Source organism: Cervus canadensis, chromosome 25 (assembly GCF_019320065.1).
Source record: "Cervus canadensis isolate Bull #8, Minnesota chromosome 25, ASM1932006v1, whole genome shotgun sequence".
Lineage (NCBI taxonomy): Eukaryota > Metazoa > Chordata > Mammalia > Artiodactyla > Cervidae > Cervus > Cervus canadensis.
Genome location: NC_057410.1, coordinates 8,529,563 through 8,544,915, shown reverse-complemented (window position 1 = coordinate 8,544,915; position 15,353 = coordinate 8,529,563). Strand labels below are relative to the sequence as shown.

Below are 15,353 nucleotides of genomic sequence, written 5' to 3'. Positions count from 1 at the left end.
TCAGAAAGATACACAGCATGCGCACAGTTATGGAAGTGTGAAACTTCATGGTGTGTGTGTGTGTGTGTGTGTGTGTGGCAGCAGACAGCAGGAACGCCACTACACGTTACAAGGCAGAGAAAAGCAGGATATGAGGCTGGAAAACAGGTAGGGACTAAATTCAGGATAACACTGTATGCCACACAAGGGAGTCTGAATTTTTATCTTGACTATGATGGGAAGCTATGGACAGTTTTTAGACAGAGGACTGACAGTTGGATTAGCATTTAGAAAGATGCTAATGGCAACAGAGAAAGGAACAAAGGGGAGCAAGCCGGAGGCAGATAAAGGGCTACTGCAGTAGTCCAAGCATCCACTGCCCTATGATTTAATTCCACATTCAAAGCAACACAAAATAAGGCCACCCCGAGAAGCCAAAGATACCAGGGAATCTTGGGTGGAGTAACTGTGAAAAATTCATATAGCTAACTCCAGTCCTTTACTTGAAAGGATACCTTTACAAGAACTGTCTAGTCCAGCTTGGCCCAAACCAGTAGGCCTGCCTCTGATCCATAAAGACTCAAAATAATTAATCCCTAGACTTTTGTCTCATTTAAAAATATATATATTTATTTATTCAGGTATTTACTTATTTGGCTGTGCTGGGTCTTTATTGCATCATGCAGAATCTTTGATCTTAGTTTTAGCATGCAGAATTTTTAGTTGCTGCATGCAAACTCTTAGTTGCAGCATGTGGGATCTATTTCCCTGAACAGGGATCGAACCTGGGCCCCCTGCATTGGGAGCACAGAGTCTTAGCCACTAGACCACTAGGGAAGTCCTTTGCCTCATTCTCAACTTGTGTTCTGAATTATTTCAACCAGGATCTGCCGTGGCCTTTGTTGTGGGACTCTTGCCTCATTTCCTGCTTATAGTCTTACAATCAGCCCTTAAAAGTCACACCTGATTCTCTGATACATCCTCTGATTAGCCACTACGCCATTTCTTTGCTCCATTTGCAGCAAAACTCCCCAAAGCCTTGTCAGTACTTATTGTCTCTAATAACTTTCCTTCTATTCTATCTCAGACCTACCCATCATATACACTGAAATTATTTTTATCAAGATCACCAAAGATGTGCATGTGGCTAAATACAATGATTCTTAGTTCTTGTCTTTGACTAATCAGAAGTATTTGATCTCCTTCTCAATAAATCTTCACTTTTAGTTCTGTCCTAATTGCCTAATTGTCCCTTCTCAACCTCCTGCGCTGTCCTTCTCTGCTGACTCACCTCTTTCATGCTCTGTGGTGTCCTGGAATTGGTCCTTCTCTTTGCATGTACACAACACTTTCTCAACTCTGACCCTACTGACACTTGAAGCCGGATAACTCTTGTGGTAAGGGCTGTCCTATGCACTGTAGGATATACACTAGATTCTATTCACTAGATTCCAGTAGCAATCTTCCCCTCCCCAGTTATGACAATCAAAAATGTTTCCAGACATTGCCAAATATCCCCTGGCTGGCATGGGGAATCGCCTCTGGTTGAGAACCACTGCTTTAAGTCTATTTGTCCTGCTTTAAGTCCTCCTTTAAATATTTTAAACTTTAGCAATCTCTTCCAGTTTTTAGCCTTTAAATGCTATCTATGTGCTGCTGCTGCTGCTGCTAAGTCACTATGATTCCCAAATTTATATAATCCAGTCCAGATCTCCCTCCTGAACTCCAGACTAGAATATTCAATTTTGCTTTCAAATATTTCACTTCCATACCTAACGAACCCAACACACAGTCTTCCCATCTCAGCTGAAGGTAGCTCCATCCTTCCACTTGTTCAAACTAAGTATCTTGGATCCATCCTTGACTTCTCCCTTTCTCTTCCACACCCTACATCCTGCCAAGAAATCTATTAATCCTACCTTTAAAATACATCCAGCAACTAACCAGTTCTCATCATTTCCACTACTACCCCTGATTCAGGTCATCATGTCCTCACACCTGGGTAATTGGCTTTCTTGGTGGCTCAGCTGGTAAAGATTCTGCCTGCAATGCAGGAGAGATGGGTTCAATCCCTGGGTTGGGAAGATCCCCTGGAGAAGGGAATGGTTACGTGGGTCACAAAGAGCCAGACATGACTGAGTGCCTTTCACTTTTCTTACTTAACTGGTCTCCCTGGTTACAACATTGGGCCCCAACTGCCTGTCCTCAGCAAAGCAGCCACAGTGAGTCTTTTCAAATATCAAATCTGATCATTTCATTCCTTGCCCCAAATGCGCCACTGTCCTCTCATCTTACTCAGAGGAAACTCTGCGTCCTTACAAGCTCTTACAAGATCTGGCTGCTTGTTACCTCACTTGTCTTATAAACTTCTACTTTCCATTATCCCCGTCTGAGATGGGAAAGCTGAGAGGAACAAGTTGGGGAGGGATGACCAGGAGTTCATGTTTGGATGTCCATAGACAAAGATGTTGTGTAGCAGTTGGATCTATAAGTCTGGAATTCTGAGAGATTCCTGACTGGAGGTATAACTTTGGGAAATGTTGGCACACAGATGGTATAGAGAACCAAGGACTGAGCCCCAAGGCACCCTAAAATAAAATAGAGTGGAAATAAAGGGAGGACCAGGAAAGGAGATGGATAGCAGCCATCAGTGATGCAGAAGGAAAACCAAGAGAGTGTCATGTCCTGACAGTCAAGTGAAAATAATCAATGAACTAGAGCCTGTGAGTAAAAATTTCTTTCCAAACCTAGACTGACTATCTTAGGGCCTTCTCTAAGAAATTATAATCTACTTGCATAAAAAAATGCAGCAGGCAATGTAAATATTTCTCTCATCACTGTGCTTAATTTCTCATTAATTTATCACGCACAGTTCTTCTGGTTCAGAGTCTTATCTCCCTTTAATTTCCATCTGTTTTCCTATTTATGATAGTATCACAGTTTGATTAAATAAACTGAAAGCTTAGGTGTTATATGAATAGGAAATATTTATATAGAAATACCAAATCAACACATATGAGTAACATCTTAAATGCAATAATTGCAACATTATCTAATCATTAATCCTGTCATTTACCAAAATGGGTCGCTATAGACCAAAACTGGGAGAAAGATCTCTTCCTAACTCTATGCTTCATCCTAAGAAAACCCTCTAGACACAAAATGACTAATGTAATAATCAATCTAGTAATTCTTCAGATAATATACTACTTAGTTAATTTCAAGGGTGAAGCCCAACACTTAGTGAGGGCTGGAACCACTTTGACTTGGTTATTTCTTCCAGTGATAGAGACCCGGACCAGTCTGGTCAGTGTGGCACTAACGGCTTACCAAAGCAAAGCACAGGTGAACTCCGGTCAATGTCTGCAAGAAGAGACACACCTTATGTATTTCTAGATGGCTTCTCGGAAACATTTACTCCCTGTGAAGTAGAGGCTTACTGTTCTCAGCTTCCGATCATCCTTTTAAATCAGAAGTTCTTACGGTTATACAAAGGCCTTCAAACTCTTATTTCCCCCAAACAATAATTGAGCCCCAGAAACTAAATATCAACAATGCTTCACATGTGTAGGATGGTATAAGCTTCCATAGTGTCTATTTCTGATTTCTCTCATATAAGTTATTGCTCTAAGAACTAAAACATAATTATGTACCTATATGAAACAAATTTTACTAAAAATGTGAAATTAAGTAAACTTGAAATTTTTTAAAGCCCTATTTTTACGACACAATGATAAATAGAATCCAAAACCCAAGCTAGGTTTCATTCATATTCCTTGAGGAATCAGATTTCAAAAAATTAGTCAGATCCTTCTAAAGTTCCTATAAAACCAACAAGCACAAACAGTATAATATTTTAGCAATTAGAATGAAGTCAGAGCAGATATACATTCCAAATCTGAGAAGGGCATAACCCTGGGACGGTCAGCTACACGAAAAGAAATAAAAGGGAGAATAAATTGTCATATCTCTTAGCCAAATGACATATAGGACTGTGAGTTCCCCAATACCCACTAATTGAATGAATGGATGAATAAAGACCTGGGTTTGTAGTGGAAATTTTGGTGGGAAAAGTCCAGGATGTAAAAAAAACTGCCCTGACACAGCTCCTAAGAAAAGAGCCCTTGGGGTTAAAATACAACTCAAATTCAGAAGAATCAGAGTGGTTATAATATATAAAATGTCAATACAATCTTATTAGATGGAAGCTTCCAGATCAAGTAAAGTAATTATCCCTATATTTGGCGTGAATTAGACCTCACCTGGAAAGTTTTGTTTCATTCCAGAAAAGACATAGTTGGAAAGACATTTTGTTGTAGTTGTTTAGTCGATCAGCCATGTACAGAAGGTGTGGCCATGGCGAGTCCTCCTCCCCTCCCCACTGTGAACTCCTCCTCTCCACCATCTTTAAAGAGAGATGCTGTTGGGCTCCAGGCTCAACTTTTACCATTGCACAACACGTCGGGCATCTTTTTGAGACAGAGTCACCTGTACTGGACACTGCCCTGGGCACTTACGCCTAAACCGGCCACAGCACTTGCTCTCCCTCAGCTCGCTTTCACATTCTACTTGAAGCTGATTTTGAAATCAATCTTCAAGAAATAATGATCTTTGACTGGGAACTTTGTGTTTGAGGGCTCCTTACCCAACAGCCAATTCTACATACTTTAAAAAAATTTATAAGATGGGAGTATGGGGATGGGATGGGGGTGGGCAGGCAGCAATGGGATTCTTCCAGGTCCCTCCCTCACTCACTCTGGATCCTGGGCTCCAAAATCACTGCAGACAGTGACTGCAGCCATGAAATTAAGACACTTGCTCCTTGGAAGGAAAGCTACGACAAATCTAGACACCATATTAAAAAGCAGAGATATTACTTTGCCCACAAAGGTTCATCTAGTCAAAACTATGGTTTTTCCAGTAGTCATGTATGGATGTGAGATTTGGACCATAAAGAAAGCTGAACACCAAAGAACAGATGCTTTTGAGCTGTGGTGTTGCAGAAGACTTTTGAGAGTCTCTTGGACTGCAAGGAGATCAAACAGTCATTGCTAAAGGAAATCAATTCTGGGTATTCATTGGAAGGATTGATGCTGAAGCTCCAATACTTTGGCCACCTGATGCAAAGAACTGACTCATTAGAAAAGACCTTGATGCTGGAAAAGATTGAAGGCAGGAGGAGAAGGGGATGACAGAGGATGAGATGGTTGGATGGCATCACTGACTCAATGGACATGAGTTTGAGCAAACTCCGGGAGATGGTGAAGGACAGGGAAGCATGGCGTGCTGCAGTCCACAGGGTCACAAAGAGTCAGACACCACTGAGTGATTGAACAACAACAATCCCCACTCAAACACCCTGAATGCTTTAGAATAAAATTCCCAACATATGCTAAAACGCAGGGGTCTGGTGATATTGCATGAAGCAACAGTGGCACCTAGTGGTTACATAAGCTTGTCATACCCGTGCTCAGTTGAAGTGAAAAAAAAAACAATAAAAACCCAATCTTTCTCTCCCTCCCTTTGTATCTCTTATGCAACCAGATGGATGGGAAGTTAGTTGGAAAATAGAAAGTCAGTAAAACAGAGAATCATTAAAATGATGCATAAAGAGCTTACTAAAGAAGAGAATGGCAAACCACTCCAGTACTCTTGCCTGGAAAATTCCATGGACAGAGGAGCCTGGTGGGCTACAGTCCATGGAGTTGCAAAGAGTCGGATACGACTGAGCGATTAACACACACACACACACACACACAAACTCTTAATATAGCTAATGATACTTTCATTTAGCCATAGATATATATCAACACACTCCAATATCCTTGCCTTGAAAATCCTATGGGCAGAACAGTTCATAGAGTCGCAAAGAGTCAGACACAGCTGAGCGGCCAACACGCACACACATACATCCAAGGTTTCTTTACTGAATGTAGATCCACTAAATCATTGCTAGCCTATGTTGCATAAATCTAACATCATACCTCACCTGAAAATGTCCAGTTTTTGTTTATTTAAATAGTAGAGAATCCTAAGAGTCTTGTGAAATAAGATTCCCTCCACCGATTTTTGTGAGTTTTTTCCCTCTCATAGTAGTCCTTCACTACTTTTTCCTTTTTTAACAATCATACTCTTTCAGGTTCAAAATTAACTTAAGGAGGAGGAGTACGGGTTTGGGGAGCTGGTGCCCATGTCTCCATGTGGCATCCCCCTCATCATGGGTGCCAATAGCTGTTCCAGTCGACCCTGACTCAGGGGTGGGGAGACCTGGTCAGCGACACATGTGATTCTCCGGTTGCCTCTTTCATCATATATCCAGTCTTTAGGGGGAGGGATGGGATGGGCCGCAAGAGGGAAGAGAGAAGGCATGGACTTCTAGCAGCTCCGTCACTAGGCGGTTTAGGGTGTGCGAACTGGAACCATACGGGGTTCAGTTCCACTCTATGAACTTCTGAACTCTGACCTTGAGAATATCACTTATCCTGTCTAAGCCCAGGTTCCTCGTATGTAACCTAAGAAGAGACATCAGTACCCACTCTGAGGATGGTTAGGAGAGCAAAATGAGGTAATCCATGTTAGGCCCTTAGCACAGAACCTGTCAAACAGGAAGTACTCATAAATAACTGTTGTTATCTTGCATTTATTTTCTTTCACTACCCCATAGACTGGCAGTTCTCAAACTTCTTGGTATCGGGATCTTCCTAAATTCTTAAACATTTTCTTAAAAATTATAAGTACCATACAGAGCTTAAAGCTGATGTAATTTTATATTTGCATTTTTTATAAGTCAATTCAAAATATCTGAATTCTTTTTAAAATGACAACAATGAATCCATTAACATAAGCAACATTTTCACAAAAAATAGCTTCACTTTCCAAATCAAAAATATCCGGTAAGAAAGTAGCATTGCTTTACACTTTTGCAGATTTCTTTCATGTCCGGTTATCAACACAGTAGGCTTTTGCATTCAGTCTGTTCTAATATCTCACATTAGGTAGCCTCTGAAAAACTCCATGTACACTCATGAGAAACCAAGAGTGAAAAAGACAAACATCTTAGTGTTGTTATTAATATAAACATAGTTTTGATCTCAGGAACCCCGTGAAAGGACCTCAGCGACTCACAGGGTCCCCAGACCTCACTGTGAGGTTTGCAGCTGCAGCCCACAGCATCAGTCCAGATTTTCCACTGTCAAGATCAGTATGGTAGAGTCCTGGGTCTCATGGACCTGGATATGAAAACACAATTGCTGGTGCAACCATGGCCTTGCTCTGCTGAAAGGTGGCAGCAAGCCCTTCCATCCAAAGCCTACCTTACTCCATCTGGTTCAGAAACTCAGACCCGGTCGTGCAGAAGTCCAGATCCCCACTTCTCTACTGTACAGACAAACTTTGGTTCTGACTAATAATACTTTTACAGGATCTCAACCACTTCTCTGGGTTAAGGTATGCAGCTGTTTCTATTATTGTTTTTCTTGTTTGTTTTAGTTTCTGTTTTTTTTTCTTTTTTTTTGGAAGAGAGTTCAAGGAAAATAAGATATTCACTTGGCATAATTTCTTTTTTAGAAAATATCTTTTTTTAATCTGGAAATCCAATGGTTGGGTGTGACTTGATTATTGATTTGTTATTTTTATATCACCACAGGTAGAATTGTTGTTTGTGGCAAGCCTTTGTGCAAATCTTAATGCTGGGTGAGACCCTTTAAAAGTGTTTTACTTATTCATTCCTTTCTTGACCTTTCAAGCTACGTCAGTGTAACTACACCATGCCATCATATTTACTGTGTCCCTCTGTGATACCCCAAGTCCCATATGAGGCCAAATCAAGCAATGGAGGTGCTTCCTTCCAGTGTTTATCTCTAAGAGAATTTTCAAAAGGAGGGCAGAACCAGACTCTCTGGGACTGACTGCTTTGGGTGCAGAGCCTCTGTTTTACCCTCCACAGGTTCTACAGCACCGCTTATCTCTCCCACTCCACCACCACTAATTGTAGAAATTTTAAAAGTTACCTTATCCGTCATCATCTTGAGCTGCTGGCACCAAAATCCATATCAAAGTAGTAGAAGTGAAGAGGGATTTCTGGAGGAGATGCTCATTTACTGGAAACACTTTGCAATGATTCCACTCAGTTCAGGAGCACTATGAAAATAAAAACAGTATGATGTGTCAACTGTTGGCTGTGAACTTTCTTTTTAAATTTATTATTTTTAATTGGGGGATGACTGCTTTACAACGTTGTGTTGGTTTCTGCATATATTAACATGAATGAGCCATAGATATACATGTGTCCCCTCCCTCTTGGACCTCCCTCCCACCCCATCCCCCCTCTCTAGTCACAGAGCACTGGATTTGAACTCCCTGCATCATACAGAAAATTCCCACTGGCTATCTGTTTTACATATGGTAATGGATATGTTTCAATGCTACTGTCTCAACTGTCCAACCCTCTCCTTCCCCCTACTCTGTCTACAAGTCTGTTACCTGTGTCTGCATCTCATTGCTCCATGCAAATAGCTTCATCAGTACCATCCTTCTAGATTCCATACATATGTGTTAATATATGATATTTGTCTTTCTCTTTCTGACTTAACTTCACTCTGTACAATAGGCTCTAGGTTCATCTACCTTATTAGAAATGAGTCAAATTCATTCCTTTTTAAGGCTGAGTAATATTCCATTGTGTATATGTACCGCAACTTCTTTATCCATTCATCTGTTGATGGACATCTAGGTTGCTTCTAGATGTAGGATATATACGCAATAGAATACTATTCAGCCATAAAAAAATGAAATAATGCCATTTTCAGCAACATGGATAGACCTAGAAATTTTCATACTAAGTGAAGTAAGTCAGCAAGAGAAAGACAAATATCATATGATATCACATATATGTGGAATCTGAAAATACAACACAAATGAACTTACATGCAAAGCAGAAATAGACTCACAGACATAGAAAACAAACTTTTGGTTACCAAAAGGGAAAGTGGTGAGGCAGGGATAAATTAGGAACTTTAAATTAGCACATACAAAGTGCTATCTATCTATCTATCTATCTATCTATCTATATATATGCACATATTTTAAAAAAGATAAACAAGGTCCTGTATAGCTTTGTTATTATACAAGGAACCATATTCAATATCCTGTAATAAACCATAATAGAAAATACGTGAAAAAGTATACGTGTAACTGAATCACTCTGCTGTATACCAGAAACTAAGACAACACTGTAAATCAACTATGTTTCAAAGATTTAATTATGAAAATGAAACCCATAAAAGTAGTAGAAGAAAAAAGAGAGACTTTTCAAATAATCACAAGATGTGGAGAAGGCCTTTCTAAATGTCATACAAAATCCAGACGATAGAAAAGACTGATGAATTTGAAAAAAAAAAAAGTTTCTAAATATATGTCAAAAATGTAAACAAATTTAAAGATAATCAGCAAAATAAGAAAAATATCACAACTCATGTAACAGACAAGGACATTTTTCTTGTATAGAGAACGGGTATCCTGCTATATTTGGGCTTCCCAGGTGGCACAGTAGTAAAGAATCCGCCTGCCAATGCAGGAGACGCTAGAGACATGGGTTCGATCCCTGAGTCAGGAAGATCCCTTGGAGGGGGAAGTGGCAACCCACTCCAGTATTCTTGACTGGGAAATCCCATGGACAGAGGAGCCTAGCAGGCTCCATGGGGTCACAAAGAGTCAGATGGGGTCCATGTGTCCATGGGGTCACAAAGAGCCAGACACGACAGCACACACACACATCCTGCTATATTTAAAATGAATAACCATCAAGGACCTATTGTTCCCTTGCCACAGGAAACTCTGTTCTCGGTGGAACGGAATTTGGATGAGAATGAATACATGTTTATGTATGGCTGAGTCATTCTGCTGTGTACCTGTAACTATCATAATGTTGTTAATTGGCTATACCCCAATATAAGTAGTTTTTAAAAATACAACTAAAACATATGCAAATTGTCCACATTTAGAATAAAATTATATTTTAATTTTTTAAAAAAAGAACTGGCATCAATAAGGAAAAAAAGAGCAAAACTGAGCAAATGCTATGAACAAACAACATATAAAGAATTTTTAAATGAATGTTAACATCACGCATGTTTTTAAATGCACATTAAACACCTGATAAAAAGATTTGATAAAATATTGAGTAATATGAAGGTAGGAGAAATTGGGCATTTTCATACATCTCCAATGGAAGTCAAAATTTATATACAGAACAACTGTAGAGAGTAATTTGGCAACTTTATCAAAACCTAAAATGCACACAGTTACCAGATAATTCCATATCTAGGAACTTATCCTGTAGCTAAACTTGCTTGCTTGTAATATAACAACACATGTACAAGGATATGTATTCTCACAGGTAAGGGACTAAGGGCTAAGTCGCTTCAGTCGTGTCCGACTCTTTGCGACACCATGCAGGGACTGTAGCCCACCAGGCTCCTCCGTCCTTGGGATTTCCCAGGCAAGAATACTGGAGTGGGTTGCCATTTCCCCCTCCAAGAGATCTTTCTGACCCAGGGATCAAACACGCGTCTCTTATGTCTTCTGCATTGGCAGGCGCCACCTGCTTAGTATAGGTATGGAACTGTAAGCAACCAAATTATCTAACAAAGGCCAAAAGGGCAAATTCACTGTGTACAGTAAGTTGAAAATTAAAGCAGCCATAAAAAGACAAAAAAAAAAAAAAAAACAGGCTGAGGTTGCTACCTGCACTCTTATGGAATCACCTCTGTGATACATTAAGTGAGAAAGAAGGGTTCAGAAGGTTATTCTGCCACTACCTATGCAAATGTGTGTGTATGAAAGTACTTGAATATGCATAAAATCCCTCTGGAAGGAGATGCACCAAAGCTGTAGCAGTGGGTTCCAGTGAATAGGGAAACTGCTGGCTAAGAGACAGGGTATGGAGGGAGACTTAGTTTTTACCATATGCTTTTTGTACATTTTGAATTTTCAACATGTGCAAATATTACTTATTTAAAGTGAAAGTTTACATGGAGCAAGTAGCATTTACATATATACATTGTGTAAAATACATACCATGTGTAAAATAGCTAGCTAGTGGGAAGATGCTGCGTAGCAGGGGAGCTTAGTTCTGCACTCTGTGATGACTAGATGGGTGGGATGGGGTGGGGGGAGATCCGAGAGGGAGGGGATATACATATACATAGAGCTGACTCATTGGGGCACAGCAGAGACTCACACAACGTTGTAAAGCAAATAGACTCCACTGTAAATAAATAAGGAAGTACATTTTTAAAACTGAGCTCCATGCTCTCTGGGTCTGACGTCTAGTGATTTCATTATTCTGAGTGAACATTTTTGTTAGATAATTCCATGACTCTGATTTGTTTCCCACTTGAAAAATGCACTAGAAACTCCAGTCCATAGCTCCATATGCCAAAAAAAAAACCAAAAACAACCCACACTTTAAAGCTTTTCACCATCTGCTAGGTTCTGTTGCATATACATTTGTGGAATTTAGCACGTACGTGTGATACAGGTCATATGTAACCTGACTTTTCACAAACTCAGCAAATTTTTGGTCCACATAGGGTCCCTGGAGCAATGACTCAAACCGCTGTTCTCTAAATGTGTGGATACCAAGAGGGAAAGGGGTCGGGTGGAAGGAACTAGGAGATTGGAATTAATACATATACACTATTGATGCTATGCAAAAGCAGACAACTCTTGGGAACCTACTCTCTAGCACAGGGAACTCTAGTTAATGCTCTGTGGTGACCTAAAGGGAGGGAACTCCACAGAGGAGCGGATATACCTGTATGCACAGCTGATTCACTTTGCCATGCACTAGAAGCCCACACGACATGGTAAAGCAAACATACTGCAATAAAAGTTAATTTAAATTTTTAAAAACCATTGTTCTCACATATTTTGAGGCAGTGGCTATAACGTGTTTCCATCCCCTTAACACCAGGCAATGCTTTCTTGAAATCCTCACAAGGCGCTGCTCTTTTTCTTCCCAGAAGGCGTGCTCCTAGTGGGTGCTCCCAGTGGGCGCTCCAGTCCCCAAGAGGCCCACCCACCCCCATCCAGCCCTGCTACTTCCCAACAGACGCCATCAGAGCTGCTCCAGAGCCTTCTCTGTGAGAGAGCTGAACAGGCTCCTGAGGGAGCAGCGGGAGATGACCTTGGTTTCCATCACACCCGGTGAAGGAAGTTCCACACACAGGCTGCCTGGACTCCCAACTTCTGTGGAATTTCATTAAAACTACCCTTTTGTGACTTGCTTACAGTTATGTTACTCTCCACAGGACTCAGCTGTGAACAAAGATGGAGCTGGAACGAGAGGCGAAATTGGTGGAAAACTGTTCATACTCAGAATCACCTCCTTCTGCCACAAGGAGATACGAGGCCAAAGAAGAGTCAAAGGTTGGAGGAAAGAACCCCATTCATAAAACAAGAACCACACTTCCTGTCACCAACTTACACTATCTATTAATAGAATGGGGAAGACAGAGCCAAAAATAATAGAGAGATCTCAGGAGATGTCTGAGTCACTGTCAACTAAAACTATTAGCTACTTGTTAGTCACGGTACCTACTATTTTGCCTTTTAACCTGTTATCCTCATAAAATACCTATTCCAATTAACAGGTTTTTAATATGAATGATAAAAAAACCTGACCAAACAGGTTAAAACCAAAAACTGGAAGGTTGGCCGATGTAATACATGGTGTAGAGAGATGAACTTTGCTTCAGGTACGGTCTGATCCAGGGGTCTCTGATACGAAAAGGGCCAGGTTTCTGTTTCTCAGCTCTGCTTGCTCAGTCTTGATTCACTTTTCCAAGACTCTCCCTGGATGGGGAGACGTTACAAGATGGTTGCTAGCAGCAACTCCTTGGCTTTTTCCTTCCAGGTTCGAATCCACTAAAAGTGAGCAAATCAGCTTTCCCCACAAGTTCAAAACAAGAGCCCAGGAATTGAGATTCTTGTCTGTGTGCTTGACCATGGGTCAGACACCATGGCTGGGAAGAGGGAGAATGCTGAATGGGTTAGCTTGGACTGTGTGCTCCTAGGGCATCAGCCTCACAGAGATGTACGTGGCGAGGGTAAAAGAACAAAGCTCTCCAGGACATCACTGCCAAAGGAAGAATGTTAATTCTAGGTCAGCAAAAATCACAGAAGTCCACAACAAACCTTGTGAGATTGAAATGATTATCCTCATTGTACAGATGTGGAAAGAGAAGGTTAAGAAACACACACAAAATCACACTATTGGAAAGTGGCAAGGGTAGGAGCTGAAGCTATTAATGTGTGTGATAAGACTAAAAGGGTGGGTGGGTGTTTTCCAAGCAGGCTGGGGTAAGGAGGGAGCACGGGGAAGAGGTTAATAAATACACAGTTACAAGGGCGTTGGGAGAGTAAGAAGCTCTCAGGGCATTTCAAGTTGCTGTATGCAAAGGTCTCAGACGGTGCAGATAGTGCAAAGCAGAGAGCTTGGGCTCTGGTGTCAGAAGGATCAGGACTCTGCCAGTTACCATGAGGTGACTGTGGTCAAGAATACAACCACTCACCCCATTTTTATCATCTCTAACACAGGAATAATATGTTTGTGGGGTTCTTAGGAGGAATATGCCAGCAAGATCACATAGATAAAGGAGCTAGTACAGTGCCTAGCAGATAAGATCTCAACAAAGGGTTGACCTTATTGCGCTGATGATGACAGACTGCAGAAGGCAATGAATGGGAAAGACGGTGGGAAAATAAGCTGGAAAAATGATCACGGGCCAGATAAGGGTCTCAACATTTATCCTTCAGAAGATAGGAACCAACTGAAGGATTTTGACCAGAGGAATTGTCTGATCAGTTTTTCATTTTAGAAGAATTACTCTGGCAACAATAGGTAGTCACACCAACAAAGAGAGATGGGGTGGGCTGGGAGACTATTTGAAAGACCATTAAAATAGGTTGACCAGTGGTGGCCAAATCTAGTTCAGTATCAAAATTTCTAGGGGAGGTTTTTTGTTCTGTGGCTGCTTTGCTTTGTTTCAACCCAGATTTCTAGACTCTCCAGGGGTTGGGAGACACCTGGGTTTGAAGTATCAGCTAATTTCCACCCAGAGAGCTAGTGGCCCCACAGGGCAATTGATCCACCTCGTTCTCAAGGATCAGCACTGCCTAAAGAAAAACTAGAAGTGTTACAGGAGTATATAGAAGGAAAACGAGTATTAAAAAAAACAGTCAACTTTCTAGTTTTTTAACCTTAAGAAGAAGACTCTTGAGGCCCATTGGATGCAGGATGAAGCAGTCAGATAAGGCTTGCCCATGCTGGAAGGAAGGAAGAGAATGGGATGGAGAGTGACTTTGCAAAAGGTCAACGGGTTTGATCAGAGCTGCACACCAGGAAAGAAGTAGACTCAGCTTCAGGAGATGCCAGCAGGGAACCTCATGGGAGCTGAACCTGCCCCAAGTGTCTATGGATCTCCATGCAGTCCCCACTTAACTGAGCCCAGACTGCCTCTGTGGAACAGCCACATTGCATGGTTCTGGTTTCAGCCATCATCTGGTAAGGGCCTCCCATTCATAGTTGTATCCAGTGATTCTATGATTCCAGATTTCGCTGAAATTTTCACCTGAACTGCCTCATGAAGATAAGAGAACCACCATGTCAATGGTCCAAACACTCATGGGCCCTTATACTTCCATCTTGTAAACGAACCATAATTCATGCAACTGTTATCCATATTTTCAGATGTTTACATTATTTCCAAGTTTCCTCTATTATATTTAATATTGCAATGAAAATTTGCACCTAGAACTTTCATTACTATCACTTCCAACTCTAAAACACCTTAATATGCTATGATGAAACTGGGTAATGGCTATTTTCTCAAGTTCAAGATACAAAGTCTTAAGCATCACTTCCTTTTCAAAGGATGCAATTTAGGGATCATTTGATAAAGTTAAATATGTGTTGATTTTTTATTTTTATTTTTTTTTTAAATTTAATTCCTTTATTTATTTTTGGCTGTGCTGGGTCTTCGTTGCTGTGTGAGCTTTCTCTAGCTGGGGTGAGTGGGAGCTGCTCTAGCGATGGTGCACAGGCTTCTCATTGCGGTGGCTTCTCCCGTCGCAGAGCACGGCCTCGAGAGCACAGGTTCCGTACTTGCAGCACACAGGCTTACTTGCCCTGCGGCATGTCGGATCTTCCTGGATCAGGGATTGAACCCGTGTCTCCTGCATTGGCAGGCGGATTCCTTACCACGGAGCCACCAGGGAAGCCCTGTGTTGATTTTTTAAAAACTCGTAGTGAGCAAAGAATAAAAGGTACTTTCCTTAATCTGTTAAAAGATGGCTACCAAGAACCTCAGGAA

The 15,353-nt window shown here is 41.1% G+C and overlaps 1 protein-coding gene across 1 annotated transcript in view; it reads right to left on the bottom strand.

The window, feature by feature from the left end:
• Positions 1-7,988: 7,988 nt before the first annotated feature.
• TBC1D30 (TBC1 domain family member 30) overlaps positions 7,989-15,353 on the bottom strand; it is a 102,223-nt gene continuing 94,858 nt past the window's right edge. The window contains exon 13 of the mRNA XM_043447067.1: positions 7,989-8,118. Coding sequence (XP_043303002.1) covers positions 8,105-8,118 — 14 coding nt within the window. The 3' untranslated portion in view covers positions 7,989-8,104. The remainder of the gene's footprint in view (positions 8,119-15,353) is intronic.